The following is a 19536-nucleotide window of genomic DNA, read 5'->3' on the forward strand; positions in this document are numbered from 1 at the left end:
AAATGACGCGTAAATTCGAATTTTTTTATTTTTAATAAAAAAAAGTACTTAATATCATAGCATAGTATTATTTTATTATTAAATTTAACAATTTATTTTTAATATTTTTAAATTATATTATTTAGACATTATTATTGTTTAATGAATGTTTTATTATTATTGATTTATTTATTTTATTTACTTAATACTATTTTTATTTTTAATAATAAAATTTTAATTATACCATCCAATAAAACAGCAATAATTTGGATCAAAATTCATTGGATTGGATTGGGTTGGAAAACAAAACTAGATGATACATTTCAAATTTGTATAGGATTGATTTTTTTTCCCCATCAAAACCATGCAAAAAAAAAAAAAAGATTAATCATTGACATATGTGAGCTTTATTATTTTTATTTAATGGTAATTAGATCCTTAATTTTTTTAATTTATCATTTGTCTGAGTTTGATGCAATTATAAGTTTATAACATAGTATTTCTCATGAAATTAACAATTTTTGTTTATTGAAAAGTTAATGTAAATAAAATTAGACATACTTTTATTTGGATATATTAATTTTTAATGCATAAATAACAAAAGAGAGTTAATTTGAGAACGAAGAAATAATAAATTTAGTTTAGGGACCATGTACAAGCTATTTTGTTTTGGGCAGTTCTTGATAATTATTTTTCATAATCAAAATGCGTAATTAAATCAACCAACTAATATGTAGCTCAATTGACAGAATTGTCTTGCTTTTAAAAAAAAAAAAAACATCAAATAAAAAATCTTACTACAAATTATGGATATGGGGTAAGGGTGTGTGATTTTCATCTTTTTAATGTACAAACAAATAATATTTTTGCTCAATAATGCATTTAATAGAAATGGGACCAGATGATTCAATGCACTTCCTTGTTAGCTTCACATTGTTTTCAAAATATTAATAATGATGAAAATATCTCACATTGTTTTCACTTTTCAATAATATTATTTTAAGATTAATTGTAATGCTAGCTATCTTGACAATGGTGTTCGATGTGGTTTTACTTGTGTTAGCAGAGATTAGAAGGGAAGGTGTCAACGAGACTGTCTGGGAACAATTTTGCTATTTGAAGAGGCTTTCTTTTAGCATGGGACTCGAGACAAAGAGACATTATTTGCGAAAAAGATTGTGTGGAGGCTTTTACTATTGTCAACAATTTACAGGATTGCTCTGGGTTTATTGATCCTTTGGTGTTAAAAATTCGAGATATCATGTTTTAAAAATGGCGTGCTGATCTTCGGTTGATTTTGAGAGATGCAAATACAGTATTAGACATCGTGACAAAAATTACAATAAGGATTTTTTTTTTCCCAAGTAAAACTTTGGTTGTCTTAAAAAGAATTTGAGAGTAATATTCAGTAAAACTGTCTTTCTTAAACAGTTTCTTATTTATTTTTTTTAGTTGTTGATTGTTTTTTACTTTTTTTTTTTTTTAAGTCACCAAAAATATCATAATGAAAAAAAAAATCTATTCCTGTTACTAAATGGCCACAAGTTGAATCGTTAATGAGTCAGGCTGAGTTGGCCGAACTTAAATGGACCGATGGAGCAAAAACATTAGGCCCAATTGAATAATCCCTTTCTAAAAAGGACGTCGGCAGAGAAAATGGTTTTGCCCGAATGAGAATACGACAAAAAAATTAAATAAAGTAAGTTATAACTATTTTTAGTTAATTTTTTTTCTAGTTATTAAAATTTGTTGGTTTATTTTATTTCCTTGGATAGAATGCAAAATAGATGAGCATCGCTTTATTAATGTTTCTTTGGTGAGAAAGACAAGATACATATTACCATTTACAATATTCATCTAGTTATGATTAATAGCATGGTGTTTAATATTAATACTTTAATTTCTAACATGGTACACCACCATTGCATATTACTCTCGTATGAAAACTATCTCAAATTTAAGGGCAGTTCAATTGGTATTTTTATTTTTTGTGTTTTCAGTTGTTAGAATTTTAAAAAGAAAAAAATATAAAAAACATAATTTTATTACTTTTTTATAAAATTCTAAATATAAAATAAAAAATAAAAACATATAATACAAAAACGTTTGAATATAAAATTAATTGAACTCAAATATAAATTATGCAAAAATTTATTGTATATAGATAATTCCGTTATAATCTTAACTAAAAATAATTACAATACAACTTATTGAAATTAAATACCAGGCAAAAACGATAAAACCTAAATCTAACCCTAACTAAGCATAACAAGTTAAATTTAAAATGATAACTTATTATATATATATAATACTAACATAATGCACTACTCCTTTTCACGCTCTAATTGTGTTCTGAGAATGGCTTCATTCACTTCCGCCATTAACGGAAACATGTGCCCTGAACCTGGCAATTCATGGTATTTAATCCATGGAATGTTTTGACCAATATATCGTTGTAGCATAGTAGGGACAAGTTTATCTTCCTCCCCTTGCCATAGATGAACTTGTCCTTCATTATTTGGAAAAGGATTTTCAATTTCAAAGGGATCAAAATCCCAATTTCCAAATCCAACGATCATGTCTCGGCAAACAGATTCAGATTCACCTTGTTGTAACACTTGTGACTGCAACCAAAAAAAAAATTTTTAGTATTATTTATGAGTTTAATATTTCAAGAAATTAAATTCAATTTCTCAGACCACATTTTTAAGATTTTAATTTTGATATGTAATGAATGTTAGGGCCAGCAACTTTTGTGATTTGTAACCATCAAATAGTCATCAATGATGATTTTAATGGTGTGAGATTTCATCCAATAGCTCACTTTTCTTTACTAGTATATACTGGCCAGAATTTAATAAAGTTACTGGTCCCTAGACTTTTCCATATATTTATGTAAGACTGTTTACAAAGAGAATACGTTAAAATTAAAATCATGTTTTTATATTAAAACATTTTGTTTTAGGTATTAATTTTTTTTTTAAAATTCGGTCAATGAAGTAGGAAATATATAACCTGATATGGTCTTGGTGGAACGTTAGGAGAAAAGAGCAAAGATAAATCTTGTTGTGATAAAATAGCTGGATTCTGTGACAAAACACTTGATCCTGGAAACCACTTCTGAGTCATCCACCAATATGTCAGCCATGGCAGGTGATGGGCAACTCCAACTGCCCATTGGTCTTGCCTTGGTTGTTTGGAATAAGCCATTTTTGATAACTTGGAAGGGAAGCCACTCCACCAATAGTTAGTCACCGGTGTCATCAATGTTGCTCCAGCAAGCCTGTATTTAATAAAAATACTTTTAATATTTAATTTATTTTAATTTTATAAAAAATATTGATATAATAATTATAAAAAAATTAAAAAATTATCAAAATTTATTATTTTTAGTCATTACTTAGTTATTTCTTTGCTATTGTCATTAAGAACTATTAAGATCAACTCTAATAAATTAATAATATATTTTATCCCATCATTTTAAATATTAATAACAAACTAATAACAAAAAAAATAAATTCTAACGAAAAATTCTAGTTTTACTCCTAATTATATGCTAATATAGCAGTGTCACACGTCAGTATAGAATTACTTGAACATATCCTACCTGTGAGGGATGTACTTGAGGAGACCCCAAACAGCTTGACCTCCCATGGAGTATCCAATGGCATAAAATTTGGGTCCAAGTTGCAGCTTATCAGCAAGCTCTTCAACATCAAAAGCCAAGCTTTTCGGGGTTCGGTTAGGATCCGGATCACTCTCACCATATCCTGGTCTATCAAAAGACACAATGTATGCTCCAAGTTCTTCAAGAACACCCTAATCGATCGTCATTATCATCATCATAAATACAAAACTAACGATTTAATAAGAATAATGCTAGAAAATTATTAAAATTTATTGATTTTGATCATAAGTTAGTTATTAATATTTAAAAGTATATTTTTAAATTACTAAATTAAAAAAAATTAAATTAAAAAATTGAATTTATAGCTAACTGATAACCAAAAATAATAAATTCTGATCGTCTTGTTATTTCTTTAAAAAAAATATTGAATATGAAAGGAAGAAATACCGGGCGAAGGATATCTGCAATGGCAGTATCATGTCTGGAAGAAGCAAAACCATGCATAAAGACGATCTTGTTCTTGGCCAATTCTTTTGGAACACCAAATTCTTTGTACGCCAAATGTCTGCCATCTCTCAGCCTTATTCTTGCTGACGTAATCACCGGAGGTTTTGGAGGAGCTGCCCGGACTGCCCGGTATGCCAACGCTCCGCCTATCAATGGAACCAACAAAAGTGCATTTGTTTTTAATGCCATTGTTTTGGGGATAAAAAATGGAACCACCGTCAATTGAATAATGAATATGGAAAAGTGTGAGGAGTTCAACTGAACCCCTAGTGCATGCTTTTATAGTCGAAGAAAAAATAAAAAATTTCTACGTTTGCAAGGGCTGAGATTCTCTAGAAATTAGGGTTGATTCATTAAAATAAAAGAAAAAAAAAGAATATCTTTTAAAGTTTATCTTTTTATCAACCTTTAAATTTAATTATTTTATTATATTATTTTTTTAATTTTTATTTAATCATACTTTTTAAATTTTAGGAATTAGTAACACTTTTATTTAATTTAAAATTTAAGTTTTAAACACGCAGACAAATTTCCACGTTTGTAGCTACCTCAGATTCCCCAGAAAGTAGTTATTCGTTTTGCTCAGTTAGAACCAATGGGGATTTGACACGTCATCAAATGCAACTTGTGCAGCAAGGTGTAAGAACTTGAACCTTGGCGAACAAGTTCTACATTTTTTGACGAACAAGACAGCAACTATACTAATTTTGTCTTATAGTGGATATTGATTTTTTTAATTAAATTAAATATTAAATAAGAAAAGAAATTAACTACTTAATTTGTTATATATATAATTTTGTAATTTTAGACATTAATGCATACAACAACACTGTTAAAATAATGTTGAATATCAACTTCTATTAATGCTTACAAAGGTACATGTTCTTCATGAAACTAAGGAATAAAAAAAATTGAACTTGCGATTTTGTGAATACAAAATGCCAAACTTCTGTGGATAATAAAAAATAAAAAAGCAAAAATAATAAATAAAGAAAATAAACTAAAATTATAAATAAAGAATTATTTACTTTGTCAAAAGAATAAAGAATAACTATCATAAACCGCATAATAACAAAAAAAAACTAAAACACAATGCTGAATATTAATAATTACACATAAAAATAAAATAACATAAATGAAGTAACTTAAATGATTAATTTTTTAAAAAATATAAAATATAAAAAGGTAACTACTCACCGATGTTAAACATTTATATTTTAAAAATTTAAATTAAATAAAAATGTTAACGGATTGTAGAACTTGATTTTTATTTGAAGTAAAAATGTTACCTTTATTCAAAGTGTTGCTAAACAAATAAATTACACTTTTTAAACAAGGATCATCATGAGAAGATGTTTTTGACATCTTCATGGGAGTAGTTGCCATTATTAAATTTTATTGATTCTTTAACTTTGTATTGGTAATGGTAATGATGATAACGATGGATCAGGGTGTTCTTGAGGAACTGAAGGCATACATTGTATCTTTTGATAGACCAGGATATGGTGAGAGTGATCCGGATCCTAATCGAACTCCCAAAAGCTTGGCTTTTGATGTTGAAGAATTTGCTGAACTTGGACCCAAATTTTATGTCATTGGATACTCCATGGGAGGTCAAGCTGTTTGGGGTCTCCTCAAGTACATTCCTCTCACAGGTAGCATTTGTCCAAACACTTCTATAACTTGCCTTATTTAGCATTTATTAATTGTTGTGACAATTAATTAATACTAAATAAGACAAGTTTTAACTGTTTTTTTTTGTCTACATAGCATTATCCAAATATTAAAAGTATTTTTATTAAATACAGGCTCGCAGGAGCAACATTGATGACACCGGTGATTAATTGTTGGTGGAGTGGCTTCCCTTACAAGTTATTGAAGATAGCTTACTCCAAAAAACCATGGCAAGACCAATGGACAGTTGGAGTTGCACATTACTTGCCATGGCTGACATATTGGTGGATGACTCAGAAGTAGTTTCCAGCATCAAGTGTTTTGTCAAAGAATCCAGCTATTTTATCACAACAAGATTTATCATTGCTCTTTTCTCCTAACGTTCCACCAAGACAATATCAGGTTACGTAAAATATATTACAGGGTTATGCTATAACCCTGTAATTAGTAATTAAAATCAGCCACTAATATAAAATATATGTTGAAATATAAATACACATTGAAAATAAAATAAATTTGATTTTTAAGTTTAAATTAAATATTCTAACTTTAAGGAGATATAATTTTAAATTTTAAATATGTAAGAGAAGATTTGAGAATAATATCTAAAAATAATTATTATAATCAATAATGACTGATTAAAGGATGAATTATGATAGATATTTAGTTATATCGAAAAAAATTGTTGATCGCATACAATGGCTTTTTAATTTTGGTGTTGTAATTCTAGTAGTAATGTTTTTTAATAATAGAAAAATTTAATGTATTTTTTTTTTAGATACTATAAATCTTTTTCCCAAATTTGTGGTTTTTTATTTTTTTTAACATGTAAATTTAAAGGCTCAGATTTGTTGTTTTATTTTAAAAATTTTAAATATACAAATTTTGACCCTCAATTTTTTTTAACATGCTAATAGAACTATTCGATTTGTTTTATAGCGAAAAAAATTTATTTCATTATAAATCGGACACTTCGATTTATACATCATGAAATATGACTCTTAAATTTTTCAAACCTAAAAGTTTAATTTTTTATTTAAAATAAAAAATTAAAATATATATTAAAAAAACCGATTAATATTATTATTTTTTTAAATAAATATAATCAATATAGAATTATTAAAAAGTAAATTTTATCATATTTTTATTGTGGTGCTAAAATTATTGTCTAATTTATTTTTAAAAATAAAAAATAAAATATTTAAAATTTATTAAATATTATCTATTTACTTTTTTTAATAAGTTAGATACAATTAAAAATACTATAGCATTCACCTTATTAAAAACAAATATATTATTTAGATGCATCTTTTTCTTATTTTTCTATTACAACTACTTCTTTATTTTGGTGAATCTGTTATAGCAACTTTAAACCTAATGAACTATTTATGATCACATATTGGTATATTATACTGCCTTCTTTTTAATAATAATAATAATATTATTATTATTAATAATAATAATATACTACCTTCTTCATCTTTCGACTAGTAATTAATAATAATAATAATAATAATAATAATAATAATAATAATAATAATATACTGTCGTCTGACTTCTTTTTTTTCAATAATAATCATAATAGTAATAATATCTTTAATTTATTCTGAAATTTTCTGATCATTACAATAAAAAATCGAATAGAAATAAATTTCTAAATACCTTAATGATAATATTGATGATGTTATTATTATCATAATAATAATAATAATATCTTCTATTTGTTGTTTTATTATATTATAATTCTAACCATAAAATTTCTAATAATAATTTTTTAAAATATTTAAATTTTTAAGGAAAAGTATAGGTAACCAACAATATTTTTAAACAATGTGTAAATAATGTGAATTAATAGGGGTTAAAAGAGTAAATTAATTTTAAATTTAATTAGTAACATTAAATTAGGATGTAGTGTATTTTTATTTGATTGGTGGTTGTTCATGTTGTTCAAAATAGTTATTGTTTACCTAACATTTCCCAATTTTTAAATGAAAAAAACGTGAATTAAAGCATCTTAACCAAACAACCATTTGAATTCAAATGTTTGATTGTGAGTAAAACTGTTTATAAAGAGAATAGTTAAAATTAAATTCATGTTTTAATATTAAAACATTTTATTTTAGGTAGTCACAAAAAAAAAAACATTTTATTTTAGGTATTATTTTTTTTTAATTCGTTAGGTAAATGAAGTAGGAATTATATGCCAATAAATTATAATTCAAATCACATCATCTTTCCATCACTCCATGCTTATCTAAAAATTATATGTCAACGAGTTATAGCTGAATTTTATGACCAACTGTCCATTGAAGCCGCTTCGCCAATAGTTAGTCACTGGTGTTATAATATTGTTCCAACAAGTTTATATTTAATGTCAATGAGTTATAATTTAAATAATATAATCTTTTTATATTCACTTAAAAAATTATGAATTCGAGTCTCTGTATTTAAAAAAAAAAAAAAACTAAGTCTATATTTAATAAAAAAATTTTTAACATTTAATTTATTTTAATTTTATAAAAAGATTGATATAATAATTATATGAATGTGGTGTGTTAGTAGTTACTATAAAATTGTCAAGTTATATCCTACCTGAGGGATGTACTTGAGGAGGCCCCAAGCACCTTGACCTCTCATGGAGTATCCAATGACATAAAATTAGGGTTCAAGTTGCAGCTAATCAGTAAGCTCTTCAGCGTCAAAAGCCAAGCTTTTTGAAGTTCGGTTAAGATTTGAATCACTTCCACTGTATCCTGGTCTATCAAGAGACGCAATGTATATTTTTAATTCTCCAAGAACATGCTAATCGATCAATAGAAAACTAAAGATTTAATAAGAATAATGTTAAAATGCTATTAAAATTTATTATTATTGATCGTTCGTTAATTATTAATGTTTAAAAATATATTTTTAAATTACTATATTAAAAAAATTAAACTAAAAAAAGTTGAGTTTATGATTATGCGAACAAAAAATAATAAATTTTGATGGTCTTTGCTATTTTTATTTTTAAACAATGGTCTCAATATCTGAAGCCTAATTCTATTCCTGACTTCCTGTTACTAAATTGGCCACAAGTTGAATCGATAATGGGCCAGGCTGAATCGGCCGAACTTAAATGGGCCAATAAAGCAAAACATTAGACCCAATTGAATAATCTCTTTCTTGAAACGACGTCGTTTTTCATAGTGCGTTTTCTTCTGCCTCTCTATGGAAACGTCGTTTTTCACAGGGCGTTTTCCTCTCTCTCTGTGTGATTGAAGAAGAAGAAGAAGAAGATGCGAACAAGGTTGCTATGGTCGAGCTTGGGGTTCGTGTCAACAAGTGCAGTGTTCTCTCATTTCATATGGAAGGACCTTTGGGTTGATCGCCACGCGCTTTCCTCAGAAATTGACCACCATTTTCACGCGCTCCAAGCTCGCGTCTCCAACCTCGAGTCCTCTTCATCATTGTCTGGTAATCAAAATCCAGTTTCTGATCAGGTGCTTCCCATTCTACACTTTAATTTTTCCGGAATTGCCTTCAATTTTGACCATTTCCCTCAAATTTGCATCAAAATCGCTTTTAATTTTAATTAAAAATTAGTAACAAACTAACAATACATGACAGAAAAAAAGAAAATGTGAAAATTGACCTATGTAAACACTTGTTGACTTTATGAAATCAATTTATGGTGATAGTCACTTAGATTTAGTGTGCTAAGTGAACAAATTCTGGCAAAAGTTATGATTTCCGATTTTAGCCCTAATTTTAGCTTTATGATTGTGATTGTTGTAAGAATGGTGAAAGGATTTGTGTAGTAGGAGTGATTTTTCTCTTTGATTGTTTTCGAAAACTTGGTTTTGACAATGTTAATGCTCTTGATTCTAGAATAGCTCAAGCTTTGACTATATTCTTATAAATCATACTTTCTCTTAACTATGCAAATCTAGAGAAATCTTGAAGTTCAGGCTATGCAGATCTCAAATCAATTATGCAAACACTATAGTCTATAAGCATGTTGAAACTAGAATCAATTACCCTCGGCTGTGTTTGGTAGCAAGAACATGACAAAACTATAAAGATAGAGGCACAAAAATGTGTTTGGAATTGGAGACAAATATACAAAATCAGTCTCAACATACACATTTCCTGCATTTTACCTTCTTCCAAAAACTTGAGACAGATTTGATTGCGAAAGATTCAGTTGAAATAAAACTGTGTGTGTTGGAAGTGATAGCTTTGGTTTGCATGAAAGTATTGTGTACTGATTAAACTCTTGTCTGTTTTTTTATATGGCAGATTGAAGGCTGTGGCTAAGTATTATTTTCTGCTCAAATGTTGTGTCTTCAAGATTTTGAGAGTGCTTTGCTTCAAAGCAACTGATGAGAAGACCCAAATTTTCTTTTCCCTTTGAAATTAGCAGATAGTGGCAACATTATAATATAACAATTCCGTTCCTTTGGATGTTGAATTGAATATTGGGTATATTTTGGTAACCAAAGAAAACAGCTGAAGTAATATTTCATTGATTGTAGTGATTCATCTCATGAAAATTATTGCTAATTCAGTAAATTGTTTCAATTAGAATTAGAATGGATTGAAATACAACAAAGAGCTACTAGTAATTATTTACTTAAGGAGGGATTTTTTATTAAGTCAGTACCTCCAATACGAATATTTATTAATGTATTTTTTAAGGAATTCCTCTAATACTCTTTTGAAATTAGAAGATAAATTATCTTCTCTCATGTTTTATTATGCAATAGGTATGTTTTATATATTTTAACACTTGAAATAATCATATTTAACCAATCCCAACACATATGAAATATACTTTAGGACTACACAAGTGTTTCTCAAGTTTTATAGTTCTATGAGAAAGAAAATGATGCGATAAGTTAATTATTTAGAATTTAATTCAGAGGTAATGCTCTATATTCAAATAAAACATATGAAAAATATTTTATATCTTAAATACGTGTGTAATTAAACTTATTATGGGATAAGTGATAACATATAAGAAGGGATTATTTACCTTTCAATTTTCAAAAAAATATCGAAATAATTGTCATTTTCAAATATTGCATTTTCTTTGTTTACTTTGTTTTATTTCAAACAATCTGTTTAATGGAAGATGGAGCCTACCAACAAACACTTTCTGAGAAATTGTCCCTTGCCATTGGCGTTTTCTTCAGCCTTCTTCCAATTAGAATTTCTGCAACTGTATCTGAAGTTTCCCCGATCCAGTGATTCCAATTTCCACACACATTCCTACCAAGGCTCTTAAAAAGACCATATTCATACTCTTAACAGTAGCATCAAAATCAAAGTCAAGTCTTGAATCAGCAATGATCACTGATGTACCTTCTTCTTCTTCCTCTCCCTCTCCCTCCGTCAAGACCCGTAGATGGATCAACCATATATTCATCAGTTTCAGGGGTGCAGACACCAGAAAAGGCTTCACAGATCACCTTTATGCTGCACTGGAAAGAAGGGGTTGTATCAAAACTTTCAAGGATGATCATGACCTTGAGAGTGGGGAAATCATATCTGAAGGGCTCATCAAGGGAATTCAAGAGTCCATGTTTGCGCTTGTTGTCCTCTCACCAAACTATGCTTCCTCAAGATGGTGCTTGGATGAGCTGCAAAACATCATTGAGTGCAGGGAAAAGTTCAACCAAGTGGTTTTTCCTATCTTCTATGGTGTAGAATCCTCTGATGTAAGGTATCAGAGAGGAACCTTTGAAGAAGCTTTCAGAAAACATGAAGAGAGGTTCAAAGAAGAGAAGGGGAAAGTCCAAAGATGGAGAGATGCATTGCAAAAAGTTGCAAGTTATTCCGGTTGGGACTCCAAAGATAAGTGAGTTCTCTTGTCATTCATTTTGATTTTTTTTCCCTAGTGATCTGAAGTTTTTTTAACTTTTTGGTACCAAAATGAGAGAATTGGACACCAAACATAGTTAAAGTGATCAATCCCTTCTATATATACTAGTTTATTTTCTTGGCCCATAGTGAAGTATTTCAAGTTGTAATGTTTAGAGACATGCATAACCATCTATTTTCATTATAATGTTTAGAAGTTGTATAAAAATCAACAATGAATGGGTTTTGTAAATGGTTTGAGCACACATCAAAAGTGCAGTAGACAGTAGTGTTCAAGTTTTCGAATTTTCTCTTTGTTCAAATGATAAGTCATCATCGTATATAGAAAATAGACGATATATAAAAATCCAGGTTGTAATCCATTAGTTAATTCTTGAGTACTTAAAAATTAAACTTGAGACCTCTATAACCATGGACATGCGATGATCATAGCCTATATTTTTTCTCCCTCTATGCAGGCATGAGGCAGCATTGATTGAAACAATTGTTGATCACATACAAAAATTACTGATTCCTAAGTTGCCATCATGGGTAGGAAACCTCGTTGGTGTTGAATCAAGGATGAAAAAGTTGAATTCACTCATCGGTATGCAGTTGGATGATGTTCGCTTTATAGGTATACGGGGAATGGGAGGCATAGGAAAAACAACAACTGCCAGATTAATATATGAATCAATCGAAGAGCAGTTCAACTTTAGTTGCTTTCTTGCAAACATTAGAGAGGTTTCTGCAAAAAATGGCATAGTTCACATCCAAAGGGAACTTCTTTCTCATCTTTCTGTAAGAAGTAATTACTTTCATAATTTGTATGATGGGGTAAAAATAATAGCAAACTCTTTGCACAACAAAAAGGTCCTCCTTGTTCTTGATGATATAAGTGAAAGAAGCCAATTAGAGAACTTAGCCGGAAAACAAGAATGGTTTGGTCCCGGTAGCAGAATAATCATCACTACTAGAGATAAGCATCTGCTAATGACACATGGCGTGCATCAGACATGCGAGCTTGAAGGCTTAGTTCAGAAAGAAGCCCTTCATTTATTCTGTCTGAAAGCTTTTAAACAAGATCAACCCAAAAGCAAATATCAGAAATTGTGCAACGAAGTGGTTGAATACACAAGAGGCCTTCCATTGGCACTTGAAGTATTGGGGTCCCATCTTTGTGGAAGAACTCTTGAGGCTTGGCATAATGCTTTAAAACAAATAAGAAGTTCTCCACACCCTGAAATCCAAAATTCATTGAAAATAAGTTTTGAAAGTTTGTCTAGCACAGAGAGAGAAATGTTTTTGGATATTGCTTGTTTCTTCAAAGGCATGAACAAGGATAGAGTAGTAGAAGTGTTAGAAAATTGTGGTCATTTTCCACAAATTGATATTGAAATTTTGATTGACAAATCTTTGGTCACTCTTGGTAGGGATAATATATTGGAAATGCATGATTTACTTGAAGAAATGGGAAAGAATATAGTGTTTCAAGAATCTCCAAATGATCCAGGAAAACGTAGTAGATTGTGGTCTCAAGATGACATCAGCCGTGCGTTGACACAAAATAAGGTTTGTGCCAATTCTTCTGCCACTACTGGATGATTGGTTTTAGATCAACAAAAAATGGCATACGATATTTCTTTTCTTTAAACATTTGTTTTATCTTTTAATCAACAATATTGCACTATTGAGTAATTACAATTCTGAATTTTAGGGAACTGAAGCAATTCAAGCGATAGTAGACTATGCTCGAGCTCAACCATATGAAGCAAGATGGTTCTCCGAACTAATTCAACCAGCAGCACACTATTATCAACTATATGAAGCAAAATGGAGCTCTGAAGAAAGTAAATCATTTGTAGAGTCTGAAGAAATTCAAGCAATAGTAGAATCATATACAGCAAGACGGAAGTCTGAAGAAATTCAAGCAATAGTAGACTATGATCGACCATATAATGCAAGATGGAGCTCTGAAGAAATTCAAGCTATCTTTGAAGATATTCAAGCAATAGTAGCCTATGTTCGACCATATGAAGCAAGATGGAGCTCTGAAGCTTTCTCCAAGACCAGCAACATAAGGTTGCTAAAGATACGTAATGCGTGTTGTCTTTCCCATGGCCTTGATTGCCTTCCTTATGCACTCAGAGTTCTTGACTGGCATGGATGCCCTCTGAAAACTCTGCCACTTACTGATCAACTGGATGTTGTTGACATCAATTTGTCTTGGAGCAAAATTGAACAACTTTGGCATGGAACAAAGGTAAAATCCCTTGGTTAAGTTCTTTTTTCAAACTATGTTTTAGTGATGTTCACAAATCACAATAACATTGAAATTTTGCTTTCACATGTATACTTTTGATCAGATTTTACATAAGTTGAAGTGCATCAACTTGAGTTTTTCCGGTAACCTAAACCAAACCCCTGACTTTGTGGAGGTTCCGAATCTCCAATCGTTAGTTCTTGAAGGTTGTACAAGCCTAACCGAAATCCACTCATCTGTTATGCAGCTCAAGAAACTTGTTCAATTGAACTTAAAAGGCTGCAAAAGGCTCAAAGCTCTTCCAGGTAAAATGGAGATGAGTTCATTAAAGGTTTTAAATCTTTCTGGTTGCTCAAACATGAACACTGTCCCAGACTTTGGGAATTGCATGGGACATCTAGCAGAGCTTCATTTGGATGGAACTGCTGTAACAGAGTTACCTTCATCATTAGCATGTCTGGTTGGACTTGTTCTTTTGCATTTACAGAATTGCATGTATCTTGTTTGCCTTCCAGATACCATTCATAAGTTGAAGTCCCTCAAAGTTCTTAATGTTTCTTATTGCTCGAAACTCAGTAGCTTGCCAGAGTGCCTACAGGAAATGAATAATCTGGAAGAACTTTATGCAAGCAATACTGCCATTGAAGAACTACCTTTATGTTTATGTCATCTAGAAAACATCAAAGTAGTGTCATTTGCTGGTTGCAAAGAGTCAACATCTGAGTTAAATTGCTTTCGAGTTCCATCTGCTGTTTGCCGTCCATCCCTTTTGAGAAGGTTAGATTTAAGTTATTGCAATCTACTTGCTGAATCAATACCAGATGGTTTTTGTGGCTTATCTTTGCTGAGGGATTTGGATCTTTCTGGCAACAACTTTGTTAACCTACCAAGCGACATTTCCAAACACTCTACGCTTGAATATCTTTGTCTAAACTCGTGCAAGAAGCTTCAGTCATTGCCTGAGCTTCCATTAAGCATAAAAACACTCTACTCTCTTTGGAGAATCAAGCGTTCCTTAACTATCGGAAAAAAATGTTATTTTCAGGGGATTTGCTTTCCGAGAACACCATTCGACATGTTTATCACAGGCAATGAAATTCCATCATGGTTTGCACCTCAAAAGTCCTCTTCCTTTGCAGAAATACCATTTCCTCATCCTTCTCCTCCAACTGAATGGCTGGGATTTGCTCTGTGTTTCTTGCTGGTAGCTGATCGGCCTCTGGGCTATTACGATGCAGTGATCAGTTGTTACACGGCAACACAAACATCATTAGAGTCCTGCATACTCGTACCAGATATTCAGGCCAACAAAATAATGGTACGGGATAAAGATGAATGGATGACTGAGACTCACGTGATCAGCAGGAATGTTCCTGTTATGGAGCCAAAACAACCGCACCTTTACATTCTCTTTCTGTCCATTGGAGAATACCTTGAAAGAATGCATACAGGTTATGGGTTTGGTTTGGCGTGTTGGTATGACGGTTCATTGATAGTGCAGGCTGGGTGTCGTCTGGTGTGCAAGGAAGATCTTCAAGATATTTATGGAAATCATTCCCATACTTCCTCTGTAGGGCCTAATGAAAAAAACCAAAAAATAAACAACAACGATGGACCAAGCTCATAACCTTTCTTTCTTTTCCTTCCACTCCAACGGCGCACACAAACACTTCATTGCAGCAATACACACACACACCTCTCACCGCCAATACTACTCTGCTGATTTCCCCTCCCTCGGGTCACTTCTTTAACAATAATTTCATATACTTTTATTTCAATTAATTTCATTACTTTTCTTCTGTTCCAACTCTATTATGTATTTATTGTGCTCTCTTATATTGATTTTTATTTCAAAACTCCATTAAAATAATCTAAACTTAAAGAGAATAATTACCTTTAATTCAAGTATTATCAATTATTAGGACTGTTAAGATAAGAATACAATTAATTTAATGATGATGACAAATATAAATTTATTGGGTTAAACACTTAATTAGTTTTGATAATTCTTTGTAGTGATGTAAGCCCATAAATAAAGAGTGCAACAGCCCAAACAAATTGGAACAAAAAAAATAAAAACTGCTGAAAAATGTCAAATCCACAAAGAAAGACCAAATGAAAGGTAACAAATAAATGAATTGGGCGGAACAGAAAGTCAAGCCAATCCAAGCCCAAGTTGACTCATCCAAGTGGAAACAAACCAAAGCCGAAGCTTATAAGCTTTCTTCGGAGTTTGGACATATTCAAGAAGAAAGAAAGAGAAAAATAAATCAAGAAAGCAAATGTTTAATAGTCCTAATCAAAGCAGGTTAAGCTAAGTTAAAGGATAAAGGTGATTTATTTCTATTTGCATGCAAGTTAGTTTCTTCACTTCTTTTCCTACTCTCTGTAACACCATTTTTGGAAAGAAGAAGAAACTGGTGATAAATCATATCTGTTTTAAATCAATGGCTCAAATAGTTTCTTGGGGCCAAAGCACATTATCAAAGATGCGGATATGGCCAAAGCACATTATCAAAGATGCGGATTTGGGATTGTCACTGAGAAAGCACTTCTTTGATGCTCTGTTAACCTCTCAAAGAAATTGACTCAATCTTAAAATCTCTAATTTTTGGGGTTGATTGAAGAAAGAGAAGTGATAAACTATGAAAGCTCAAGGTCCAAGGAGTTGACAAAAAACAAGGTACAAAAGGAAAAATGTTTCTGGTTGGGGACTCAAGGAGAGAGAACCTGAGAGAAAGAGCAAAGAGTGAATCCTCATTATTGAGTTTGAAGTTTTGGAAGTATTGCACCTGCACTAAAGAGAACACTCCGCCAAGATGAAGAACAAAGTTTGAGTTCATTTGTTGGGTTCAATTCATAGAGTTAAAGCTGTTATTCATCATCTCTTTCTTGTTGTACTGTTTTGTGTTTCAGTTTTAATGTATATCTTTTTTTATTTTCTTTGAGAGGTAAAAGGCAAAAGAAAAAAGAAAAAAAAGGTATCAAGAAAAGACCATTGAGTGAAAAAGGTTGAGAGAAACACTTAAAAAAAAAAAACCAAGAGTGATTTCAAATTTTTTTTTTGTTGTATTTTTTGTCTTGTGTCATGTATCTTAGTGGTGCCCCTTGCTAAGTTGGGTAAGCACTTCGTGTGAAGAGTTTAGGTATTAGCATAAATAAATCAAGTTTAGGTTAAAGCTTGTGTGCCCAGATAGGATTATGTGAATCCTAAGGAATTGGTGTATGTAATACTTTGACTATAGTGAAAATTCCACCAACGTTGTGGTGGAGATTGAATGTAGGTTGCATTGCACAAGACAACTGAACCAAGATACATGACTGTGTCAATTTTCTCCTTTCTGATTCTGTTCTGTTTTCTAAAATTTATAAGACAAAATGAAATTGTCTCCTAAATAATTCGCTGCACAGTTCAAACAGAAATATAGTTTGACTTCCAGTTTCAAAGTTTAATTAATTCAAGCAAAAGAAGGTCATACATTTAACTCCTCTTCTCTAAATCTTCTATAACCTTCAAAGACATTAAAATGATCTTTAGCTTGATAATTACCTATATTTTTTATTTTTAGCATATTTATAATGATGGGTATTAATAAATTCGAAAGTTTAGAGTTAGAATAAGATAGAATTTGAAATTTTTGGGTATATAAGTTCTATTATGTCAATTGATGTTAAGTGATATTAAGTTCTCAAAAGAACTACTCTCTATGGAGTATAAATTTTTTTTTTGAATTTTAGTCTGTAAATAAACTGTGTATCTATAATTAAATTTTAGCATTGTATTAATTTTTCAGTTATTAAAAATAATTTTAAAATTTATTATTTAGTTATTTACTAACTTATTTGTCAATATGATATTTATGTTAAATATTTTACAAAGAAAATTTTACTTGAGACATAATATTTTGTGTTGAAATTAATAAAATTGTCATTTGAGAAATTAGATTATAATGTAAATATTATCTTGCATATACACTTTGAATATAAAGTTAGCATTGATTTGATGATGCACTTATTAATTTGTTTGACAACTTTAACTTGATCATGATTTTATGTCAAAATATTTTGGAAGGTTCTGTGACAGAAACTGCAGCTAGCGGTAGTAATTGCTAGACTTGGTGTACCATGTTAGTATATAATTGTACTTTTAAGTCCATATGAATGAAAAATAGTACTTGCCTATTTCATGTTTATAAAATCAGTAGAGCATGTCTGTTTCAGAATTTACAAAAAAAAAAAAAAACCTAAGTGTGATTTTTGTCTGTTATTTTGACTTTTTTGAATTAGATAACCTTCCTTTTATATTTATATGAAATAAAAAAGTTTGATTATTTGATGTCTATAAGTAATTATCATTATGTTTGAGTATATTTTTGTCATTGTTATTAAAGTAAATTTATTTTGATTAAAAGTTAATTATTTATATAAATATCTCTCGTGGAGTTATAGATGCTCTGTTTATTCACTGAGTTACAAAATTCACTCTATTATTCTTTTATTTTTTTCAAATATGAGCCTTTATCCTAATCCAATTTCATGAGTTTCGTTCTAATTTTGTTTGTGTTGGTGAACCCTTTACTACAAGGACTTGATGTTTTATGTAAATAACTTTAAAATTTTTTAGGCTTGTTAAACTATGTGACACAAATAGAATTCCATTTTAGTAACTTGAGTATGTTATTTTATAAGTATTCTAATAAATAAAATTAATAGGTCATATTTTGTTGTAAATATTAAAGTCAAATTTTATGTAAAAATACTAAGTATGTTTTAAAAATGATGTTAAGAATCTGTTGTTTTTTAGTATAATTAAAAATTTTATCTGTTCTATTTTTTATAATATCAATTTCTGAAAAAAAAATTTTCTAACACTAGTCATGACCAAATTACATATAATCGTGACGCATTTTGATTTTATTAGAAAAATATCAATTGCCAAAATTTAAAGTACTTGAAGATTGTTTCATCCTACGTGGATATCACTAAATAAAGGAAAAATCAAAGGCTTGTGCATTGATCAGAATGCCCTACTATAAACACATGTATATACAATATAGTTTTTAATTAAGCCAAGGACCCAAGGGACAATAGAATGTTAAATTGTTTGTTACATCACTTTGCAACCCCAACGAAAATGTAAAATTCTCACTATCTTTCCATACAGGAATGATACCTGCGCTGCAAAACGTTTCTCAACCCAAAAGATTATGAGCTTTGTAGTAACTTTTTTTTTTATCATCTTCACCATTTTCATTTTTATTTTCATAATTAAGTGGTGGTAGTTTATACAACTCATCTTTTTTATTGTCATTGCTATTATCTTCAGTAAATAAATTATCCATTTTTTTCAACTCATCTGAATTAACTTTTTCCTCAACTTTATTATTTTTCTTACAAGTATTATTTGATATGAGGTCAATTAACAGTATGATAAAAAAAAATATAAAACTCATGCGTGTCTTTATTTCTCAACTTAGCCTGTTGTATTTGGTTGATCCTTGTATTCCTTTTCAATATATGCAACTCTGTCTATATCTTTATTTTTTGGATCGTACCAGTAAATCTTTTTATACGATTGATATTTTAGTCCTTTGAACAACGTGATCAGATCTTTAAAATTGACAAAATCTAAATCCATGAG

General features: G+C 29.9%; 3 protein-coding genes across 11 annotated transcripts; 2 read left to right on the forward strand and 1 right to left on the reverse strand.

Moving 5' to 3' along the window:
- Positions 1–2118: 2118 nt before the first annotated feature.
- LOC112726400 (uncharacterized) lies at positions 2119–4368 on the reverse strand. The gene is made up of 4 exons (XM_025775773.2): positions 4055–4368; positions 3587–3798; positions 2995–3262; positions 2119–2603 (listed from the first exon to the last, which is right to left on the reverse strand). Exons 1-4 carry the CDS (start codon positions 4301–4303, stop codon positions 2304–2306), a joined length of 1029 nt encoding a protein of 342 aa, XP_025631558.1. The 5' UTR covers positions 4304–4368; the 3' UTR covers positions 2119–2303.
- Positions 4369–5555: 1187 nt separating this feature from the next.
- On the forward strand, positions 5556–6091 carry LOC112729512 (uncharacterized). Its single transcript, XM_025779687.1, has 2 exons — positions 5556–5752; positions 5923–6091. The coding sequence occupies exons 1-2, from the start codon at positions 5556–5558 to the stop codon at positions 6089–6091; spliced, it is 366 nt and encodes a 121-aa protein (XP_025635472.1).
- A 2839-nt stretch (positions 6092–8930) lies between these two features.
- Positions 8931–15795, forward strand: LOC112726401 (TMV resistance protein N). Of its 9 annotated transcripts, XR_011869000.1 has the most exons (8): positions 8931–9270; positions 10070–11630; positions 12112–13204; positions 13350–13895; positions 13999–14038; positions 14143–14200; positions 14411–14672; positions 14941–15795. XR_011869000.1 is itself a non-coding variant. In XM_072210096.1 (7 exons), the coding sequence occupies exons 2-7, from the start codon at positions 11119–11121 to the stop codon at positions 15101–15103; spliced, it is 2778 nt and encodes a 925-aa protein (XP_072066197.1). In that variant the 5' UTR covers positions 8931–9270; positions 10070–11118; the 3' UTR covers positions 15104–15795. The 9 variants fall into 9 exon arrangements, 8 of the variants coding, with proteins under 8 accessions (XP_072066197.1, XP_072066198.1, XP_025631565.1 ...); XM_072210096.1 differs by having other exon boundaries at positions 13999–14200; XM_072210097.1 differs by lacking the exon at positions 13999–14038.
- The last annotated feature ends 3741 nt before the right edge of the window (positions 15796–19536 follow it).

The sequence above is a fragment of the Arachis hypogaea genome, chromosome 12 (assembly GCF_003086295.3).
Source record: "Arachis hypogaea cultivar Tifrunner chromosome 12, arahy.Tifrunner.gnm2.J5K5, whole genome shotgun sequence".
NCBI classification, from domain to species: domain Eukaryota; kingdom Viridiplantae; phylum Streptophyta; class Magnoliopsida; order Fabales; family Fabaceae; genus Arachis; species Arachis hypogaea.